This window comes from Sinohyriopsis cumingii, chromosome 1 (assembly GCF_028554795.1).
Source record: "Sinohyriopsis cumingii isolate HCF-2022 chromosome 1, ASM2855479v2, whole genome shotgun sequence".
In the NCBI taxonomy this organism is placed as follows: domain Eukaryota; kingdom Metazoa; phylum Mollusca; class Bivalvia; order Unionida; family Unionidae; genus Sinohyriopsis; species Sinohyriopsis cumingii.
Window position 1 is genome coordinate 3,613,219 of NC_142961.1, and position 9,776 is coordinate 3,622,994.

Genomic DNA, 9,776 nt, shown 5'->3' on the forward strand with positions numbered 1-9,776 from the left:
CCTGCAGGCGCGTACCTAAAGTATTTGACACCTTGGGCTTGATCCCTCCTTTGACACCCCCACAAATGATTTTAAAATGTAAACTCACAAAAATTAAATATATTATGTTTGCAAGTAGATTTTTAAACAGTATAGTCATGTCGCAACTAAATTAGAAACAACTTTTACTTTGGCGAATTTTTCATTTGGTTTGATAACTTGTACTGGTATTTAAGCTCTCCCGACGCCTCACCCCCCCCCCCCCTTTCTGGCTGTCGCCCGGAGTGGACTGCACCCCTCGCACCCCCACCCCCTTACTAAACTACTGCGCGCTTGACATAATAAAGTTATTTTTAAAAATCAGAAATTGACGGAAAGCTTCCTTTGCGTTTTCAGCCTTGATTTAAAACGTGTAGAGGCATTTTAAGCATCGATATGTCTGACATCTAACAAGTTTGTAGGGCTTCTTTCTCCATCGAAGCAAAATTAGTTTAAATTAGGTATATGCAAGATACTAATTTTATAGTACAGTTTACTACATTTTAATTATGCAATAAATGATACGAACTACTAATTTCATAGTACATTGACTGTATTTTAGCATACAATAAATGAAACAAGCTGCTAATATATAGTACAGTGTATTACATTTTAATCATACAATAAATGATACAAGGTACTAATTTTATATTGCAGTGTACTATATTTTAATCATACAATAAATGATGCAAGGTACTAATTTTATATTACAGTGTGATGCAAGGTACTAATTTTATATTACAGTGTGCTACATTTTAATCATACAATAAATGATACAAGGTACTAATTTTATATCACAGTGTACTATATTTTAATCATACAATAAATGATGCAAGGTACCAATTTTATATTACAGTGTACTACATTTTAATCATACAATAAATGATGCAAGGTACCAATTTTATATTACAGTGTACTACATTTTAATCATACAATAAATGATGCAAGGTACTAATTTTATATTACAGTGAACTATATTTTTATCATACAATAAATCATACATGGTACTAATTTCATATTAAAGTGTACTATATTTTAATCATACAATTAATCATACATGGTACTAATTTCATATTAATGTACCACATTTTAGCATGCAATAAATGATACAAGGTATTAATTTCATATTACAGTGTACTACATTTTAGCATTCAATAAATGATAAAAGCTGCTAATTTATAGTACAGTGTACTACATTTTAATCATACAATAAATGATACAAGGTACTTATTTTATAGGACCGCTCCGGTGGTCTAGTGTTTTGAGCGTCCACCTCGGATGCGGGAGGTCGTGGGTTCGATCCCCAATTGAGTCATACCAAAGACTTATATTTCAAAAAATGGTACTAAAAGCTGCCTCGCTTGGCGCTCAGCATTAATACGTTAGTGTTAGGACTGGTCGGCCTGGTGTCAGGATAATATGACTGGGTGGGACATCACGCTACATGTCTGCGGCATGATGTCCCAGTGCTAAACATCACTATAAAATGCTACACTACAGACATCGTAGCAATATGACTGAACAATTGTTAAAGCTATGTTAAAAATCCAAATTACACAGACACACTAATTTTATAGTGCAATGCCATCATGCAATACAAGATACAAGGAACTAATTTCATAGTACTGTGTACTACATTTTCATCCTACAATAAACAATACAAGTTGTACTGTCTTTCAGGCAGGATGACGCTGACAGAGGGATCAGCTTACCTATCGTCGGTCCAGGATAGTAGGGACGACAAGGAACAGAGACACACGTGGGACATCAACGACAACATCTTGCCAAGGGTTGGTGATGCTGTTTCTTCTTTTTATCGGAACTGTTCTTATTATACATGCTGTTTAAACTACATCCGTTTAACATATTCAAAGCTATGAAAGAACATAGCATCACAAGGCATCACTTGGAGACAAAGCAATATTATTAAAGAAAACTTTATGATTACAAAAGCCATAATAAATTGAGAGAATTTTACATGTTTTAGGGAATGCAGGGTATGATGTCGAGGTATTTAAAATCTGAGAATTGCTGTCAAATACAATCGACGATTAAGAGAAAGGTTTTCTGCGACAGAAGAATCAGAGGAGTGCTGTTTGCTACAAAAATAATTTCCAAAATAGTATTTGTTGCGAGAAGAAAACATAATACAGAAAGAACAGACGCCGACATTTATTTTTGAGCGTACTAGTGCTCTTACAAGCCTGTGTCTAAATGTTTCAGATGATATATAAAAATTCAAGATTAATTGATCTATAGAGAAATCTATTCAACACGATTTAAAAATAAAAGCGCCATTATCTTTTCTATATATGATATCCTACCAAAATGGCAAATGAATCACCCAAAATTTTATTATAAATCTCCTGTTCGATGTGATCTCAAAAATTGTGAAAAGAACAAATCGCTCACTTACATATCCTTTTCTTTTTGTAATTGATATGATTAGTATATATAATTGATGAGTATATGTAATTGATAAGATGACTATATGTAACTGAGAAGATGAGTACATATAATTGATAAGATGAGTACATGTAGTTGATGAGTATATGTAATTGATAACATGAGTATATATATCTGATAAGATGAGTATATGTAATTGATAAGATGAGTATATGTAATTGATAAGATGAGTATATGTAGTTGATGAGTATGTGTAATTGATAAAATGAGTATATGTAATTGACGAGTATATGTAATTGATAACATGAGTATATGTAACTGATAAGATGAGTTAATGTAATTGATAAGATGAGTATAAGAAATTGATAAGATGAGCATATATAATTATTAAGATGAAAATATGTAGTTGATAAGATGAGTATATGTAATTGATAAGATGATTATATATAATTGATTAAATGAGTATATGTAGTTGATAAGATGTGTATATGTAATTGATAAGATGAGTATATGTAGTTGATAAGATGAATATATGTAATTGATAAGATGAGTATATGTAATTAAGATGAGTATATGTAATTTATGAGTATGTGTAATTGATAAGATGGGTATATGATTTTCAATCTTTACAAATTCGAGGATTTTTTTAATGTGTATTCAACTATTATTTTACAGACAATTCCTGTGTATTGACTTTTATTTGTGGACAGAATTCAAACTAAAAAGCGCAATATAATGTAACCAACTTCTTTATTTTTTTCTAGCCATTTTTGACTTCTTGGGCCCATGATATCTGAAGCTATCCATTTTGACAAAACGCTATATACTACAGCATTTCACTTGCAATCAACCTAAAGACCAATATTTCCTTTGCAGTCTAAACAGCTGGATGACTTTCAGGAGTGGCCAGATGAAAATTGCCGATATATCTATAACATGGACCTGCAGGAGTCCCGACGCCATTCTAGCGGCTGGGCCATGCGCAATACAAATAACCACAATGCCATGATTCTTAAGAAGTCCTGCCTAGGCGTACTGGTTTGTAACCAAGACTGTATTCTCGAGGATGGAGAAAAAATTCACATGCGACCGGCTATCTGCGATAAAGCTAGGAGAAAGCAGATTGGTAGTTACTATTATTTTAGTGCAAAAATTACATAATGAATATTTATATTCGATTATAAGGCACGCATTATATAATTATTAATTTGCCTTAATTAAGTGTGAATAACGTGTGCAGAATATTACGTAATACACAGAGTTTATTATTATTATTATTATTATTATTATTATTATTATTATTAGTAGTAGTAGTAGTAGTAGAAGTAGGAGTAGTAGTATTCACAGATCATACGTTTTCCTTTTCGATTTTTTTCTATTTGTCAAGGTTATAGCGGAATGGAAGAAAATTCATGTCAGGAAGTAAAGCAGTTGAAAATATTTTACAATTTCTAATACAAGCACTATGTTTGTATTTTTCTTAGAGATCATTGTGCTAAGACATTTTATTTTATACGAATTCTAATATTTTGCTTTTCTCACAGGAAAACCATGTCCTAATCCGAATTGCTCAGGTGTGTTGGAACTAATGTCATGCAGAGGACATTGTGGGTATCCAGTAACGCACTTTTGGCGCCATTTTCGCAGCGCAATCTACTTCCAGGCGAAAGGCACTCACGATCATCCGCGCCCAGAACAAAAATCGTCGGCAGAGGCTAGGCGGAAAATCAGAGCAGTGAAACACCATTGGAAGTCAGGGACGGTAAGAAAATTGGATTGAAAATAACATTTTGCCTTTAATTTGAATTCAACCAATAAGTGTACATCACAACGTGCTGCCTGAATGACTAGTTCAAAATGAACGATATTAAAGGAATGTCGTGTCCCTTGACATGGAGAGGACAATTCATTCTCATGGAGGAATTCCTAAACGAAGTCTTCTTGTGATTTATTTTAAGAAGTCCTAAGGTGTAATAATGAGTAGGGTCCCACTCGAATCATTTCACATTTTTAAGCACAACCATTTCCGGGAAGTTTTAGAAGTGAGTTAATTACATTTTCTCTTTTTTGTGTTTTTTTATATATAAAAAATATGATCACTCACTCCATCTGAGATTCCCTCTCTCTCTCTCTCTCTCTCTCTCTCTCTCACACACACACACACACACACACACACACACACATACAAGTTTACACACCACAAACTTGAATCAATGCATTGGAAATAAGCTAAGCATATTAGAATGACATGATGACATTTGGAGAGCATCTTGTTACTTGTAGAAATTTATGGGGAAACAAAATCATTACCATTTGTATAATTTCAGAAACAGTGCATTGAACAATCCTCCAAACAATCTTTCCTCAACCCCGAGCCAGTGTCGTCTCCAAAGAAAATTACTACGGGTAAGGAAATTTGTCTTTTACTATAGTTGAAATATATGTATTTTTCTCGTTTTGTCCAATAGACAATCGTCAATCAGTTTCGAATTATGAATGGCCTAGAAAGATTATTAAGCAATAACATTTTGAGTCCATGTGAATCACTGTGTAATCACCCCTGTACAGGTTGTTTGACAGAGTCCTAGCAAAGATGACTGAGAACCAGGGACGTTATTTCAACTTTTTTTCGGGGCCGGGGGGGGGGGACTTGATGGGGGAGGGCAAAACTTGATGGGGGGGGGGGAACTTGAAGGGCTTGTTAATTTTCGTATATAGGCTACAACAGTTTTACAGCACATGCAAATTCGGGCGGGAGGGAGGGGCAAATGCCCCCGCCCCCCAAATGACGTCCCTGTGCATAACATTTGTCCATTTCCGCCTAATTATATTACAAATATTGAATTTGTAATTAACAGAACTGTTTAAATATAAGTATGCAAACATTTCCATAAAAAAGTTGACTTATTACAAAAAGTGTAAGGAAAAGAGTGAGAGAAGATATTCGGCAGTTCCGATCTAATGAGGATTATAGGTCTCCGAGTCTCTAACATTTTATGTTTCTTTCTGTTGTCTTTATATCAATTTTTACGTTACATCGATTCAATCCTTAGCTTTGTATTATTTCTTTTACACAAGGTCCCACAAACTTATACAATCCTACTTCTACATCGTGTTGATATATATATATATATATATATATATATATATATATATATATATATATATATATATATATATATATATATATATATATATATATATATATATGATTGATTGAAATTATAAAATTTTATGGTGTTTACTCATTAGGCGATTAACAAATTATATAGGGACGATATTTGGCAGGTCAGATCTAATAAAGATATCACAAAATGAGAGAGAGAGAGAGGGGGAGAGAGAGACGAAAGGAGTTTCAATACGAGCGAATCAAACAATTTGCAGGTGATTCTATCTTTGATAGTCAATGTTTCCCCTATTTCCAAGAACCTCAAGACAACATCGTTGTCAACTGAAAGCTTCTTAAATGCGCCAACACTACAAATATTTTCTCTAATCGCCTAATGATCAGACATCACAAAATTTTATAATTTCAATCGTATATTCCTATTTGTTTCATATTTGCATCATTCACAAGTAAGTCTTTCTAAGCCGAATATTAGAACTTCACGCTCTCCGAGACAATAGATGACCTAAACACTCAGTATAAATAAGTAGTCTATCTAAAATTACGAAACACGTATACCTAAAGCTGTCCAGAGAGATCCCTTTTGTTTGTAATTAACAAAGGTATATTTGCGAGACTAATCCATGCTGTCGCAAAGTACAGTGAATACCGTACATTATAACGTCTCTTCCAAGAAATTGGCTAGTTGCTCAGGTTGAGAAATGTCTTCCCAACACCGACTCTCCATAATCAAAGAAATATTCACTAACATGTAACAAACATTAACTACAATGTAACACATATTAACTAACCTATAACTAAGCAATAAACGGAGACGTAAATAGAAACAACACTTACCCTAGATATATTATAATATATTAAATTCATCACGAAAGTCTTGTTTGATAATTCCCCAATATTCTACCTGTACATGATAGCAATGTTACATGAAGATTTGAGCGAACTGTCCAACTGTCATTAAACTTGATGGGCTTGTTAGTATTATGTAGTAATATTATACTCAATACGCACAACGCGAACATTTATATCGATTGTAATTACATTTATATCGATTGCAATTACATTTATTTTAATGTTTATTATAACCGTCATATGCTGCCCAGGGTTATTGCATGACATTTCAATGTTAATATTTCTAGATGATTTAATCAACCGTGACTCTGTTGATATGTCTCCATATGTTAACTATGTGCATTCAACAGCTGATAACTTTTTCATTCCATAATAATGATTAACTCCCCGAGACACTTATAGTGGTAATTACCCACATCCAGATGTAGGGCCATCCCCGAGACACTTATAGTGGTAATTCAAAAACCCACGTCCAGATGTAGGGCGATCCTTTAGGTATTGTTTAATTTGTTTCAGTGTCAGTGATGTAATTTGTTGACATATGCGCATCGTCCCTTTCATTAGACAAGACTGCCAATGAAGTGACCCCTTTTGTTTGACTGAAATAAAGAACCTATTTCAAAGCAGAAACGACAGTAGTGGCAACAGCAACAGTAGTTTGAATAGTGGTGGTGGTCGCAGAGAGTATGGACTGGTGGTAGTTGAACTGGATAAGACCAAAATTAAAAGTGATATAAGTATTGTTCACAGGAAAAAGTCAAAGTGTTTAAAATTAGGCTAGTTGCAATTTCAAAAAATATTTAATATATTTTTACGATTATTATATTTGCGTAAGTTTCTTAAAATTTTATTATGTAACAATGATACAGTTTATAGTTTCTTACAATGGACTCATGTAACAATGGTACAGTTTAGAGTTTGTTACAAGGACTGATGCAACAATGGTACAATTTAGAATTTCTTACAATGGACTAATGTACCAATGCTACAGTTTAGAGTTTCGTACAATGGACTGATGTAACAAAGGTAGTTTACATTGTTATACCTTAATAATTTGGAAAAGATGCCATTTGAAGATATGTCGGTAAAGTTGTAAGGTTATGGATGCATAATGTGACAGTGTCACTTAATTGTGAATTAGACCACAGCAGTGCGATTGCTTGATAAGAATCTGCAATACCATCGCGCGCGCGCGCGCACACACACACACACACACACACACACATCAGACAAGATTATCCAAAATCTTCTATTCAAGACTGATTTGCCTCTTAGCTCACTTATATCACCGAGATTTCATTTTTTTGGTGGGGAGGTCGCAAGAGGGATGGGGAGGTAGCAAGAAGGACAAGAAGTAATATGATTTAACTCTTGATTTTGGAAACTTTACACCACCGTCATACCACCACACACAAAACCATCAATAATAATAATAATAATAATAATAATAATAATAATAATAATGTCGTTTCAGAGCGTGACATTATTTGTTCCTGCCCTCCCTTCGAGTGTACATGTGGTCAGTGGACCAAGCAAAGTAGTCCCAGGGTGGCAAGCTCTCCCCCATGTCCAACGAAAAGACTTAATTTACGTGCACCAGGTATTTTTGATTTTCCTTCCGCTTCAAGGATGAGATCCCTCTCGATTGAGATTGGCACTAACCAGTATCCAAACTCTCGATTTCGACCCGAACAGCCGTTTTATACAGAACCTTCATACAGTGTCAACGCCAGCATGGATATGTACGACGAAAACAGTTTCCTATCTGCAATGAGAGGCCCCTTTGAGACGCCTTCATGCCAGCGATCAGCAGGTGAAATGTGCCTCTTCAACACCATGCCTTTGGGATGCGGTGATGTTGGATCTGAAATGCAAACCAGGCCATTCAATTTTGAGGATACACGTTACAGAAATTATAATCTTTCTTACGACAGTAGTGAGTCTTCTTATCTCTTTAACAACGAAACAACCAGAAGTTCCAACGACCTTGTGTTTAAGAAAGTAAAGCACGAGACCAAATCTTCAACGGATACTTGTGCAATTCTGAATACTGATTCACGAGAGTCCAATGATTCTCCTGCTTTAGCGGAATCAAGCACACGTGATCTTGGCTCTAGGGAATTTGGAAACTTTGGAACCTCTGAACTGTACAATGATCTAGACTGCTACAGTAATTTATTTGATACAGACATATATTCTTCGTTCATCAGTCGTATAGGGGATCAGCCCCTGCTTGAAAAGGAACAAGCAAGTTACAGTGCGCCTCCAAATCCAACGATGACTCACTTAGCGGAACTGAAGCCCATCAGACAGCAAGATTCGCGGTTCAGGTCAGACCAGGAAGTGTTGCTGCCTTCGGCACCAAGAACTGTAGATAGTAATATAAACCGTCCCCATGACTATATGTACAATTGCCCCGACTCCAGTGCTTTTTTAGGTCAGATACCAAATAATTTCTTCGCACAGCCGAGTTTTCAGGAGGTAACAAATACACAGACTAGAAACACTGAATACGATGGTCGTTATAGGTACTGTCACGACAGTCGTCAACAAGGACCATCCACACAGAAGCCATACTGCAACCATAGTATCAATATAACCTTAACATATAAGTGATCGGTATTTTATGTCTTTAAGTGCTATTTAGGGTGAATATGAGTAATCATTTATAAGAATTCTTAATATCATTATGATACCAAGCACAAATTCAAACATCGCCTATAAACGGTATCAGTTTGATCCAGGACCGTGGGTATATTTTAACTGAGTCACAAACGCGTCCTTGGCTTAACTTTATGTATCTGGTTGTGAACATAGTGCGGCTTCCTTTTCAATGTAAGCTTGCTCAAGCGTATCCCTTCTCTGTTAAAAAGACTTTTGTTTCATCCTGGCAAAATGTGTGCGTGCGTGTGTGTGTGTGTGATTTGGATTTGTGACTTAGTTTTAACAATTGTTCAGTCATATCGCTACGATGTCTGCAGGATAACAGTTTATAGTGATGTCTAGCACTGGTGCATCATGCCGCAGACATGTAGCATGATGTCCCACCCAGTCACATTATCCCGACACCAGGCCTAACAGTCCTAACACTAACCTCTTAATGCTGAGCGCCAAGCGAGGCAGCTGTTAGTACCATTTTTGTAAGTCTTTGGCATGACTCGGCCGGGGACCTCCCGCATCCGAGGCGGACGCTCTAACCAATATGCCACCGGAGCGGTCTCCTAGCAAAGTGGGTTTTCTTTATAGCCTCTATGCAAATGGATTACTCTTCAGATAAGCAAAGTATTTATTGTAAAATACAGTCCACATAAATAAAAGGAATAAGATATTTAGTCCCAACAATGTCATGTGTTGGGAAATTTTACTAAATTAT

General features: G+C 35.4%; 1 protein-coding gene across 1 annotated transcript; it reads left to right on the forward strand.

The window, feature by feature from the left end:
* The first annotated feature begins 1,703 nt into the window (after nucleotides 1–1,703).
* LOC149806329 (uncharacterized) lies at nucleotides 1,704–9,019 on the forward strand. Its single transcript, XM_089951267.1, has 5 exons — nucleotides 1,704–1,808; nucleotides 3,301–3,550; nucleotides 3,969–4,186; nucleotides 4,752–4,830; nucleotides 7,878–9,019. Exons 1-5 carry the CDS (start codon nucleotides 1,704–1,706, stop codon nucleotides 9,017–9,019), a joined length of 1,794 nt encoding a protein of 597 aa, XP_089807393.1.
* Nucleotides 9,020–9,776: the final 757 nt, after the last annotated feature.

Bases quoted from the DNA above. Each gene is read 5' to 3' on its own strand.
- LOC149806329 (XM_089951267.1), top strand. From the start codon at position 1,704: ATGACGCTGACAGAGGGATCAGCTTACCTATCGTCGGTCCAGGATAGT. The intron at 1,809-3,300 runs GTTGGTGATGCT...TTTCCTTTGCAG, and splicing joins ACGACAACATCTTGCCAAGG to TCTAAACAGCTGGATGACTT. The intron at 4,187-4,751 runs GTAAGAAAATTG...GTATAATTTCAG, and splicing joins ACCATTGGAAGTCAGGGACG to AAACAGTGCATTGAACAATC.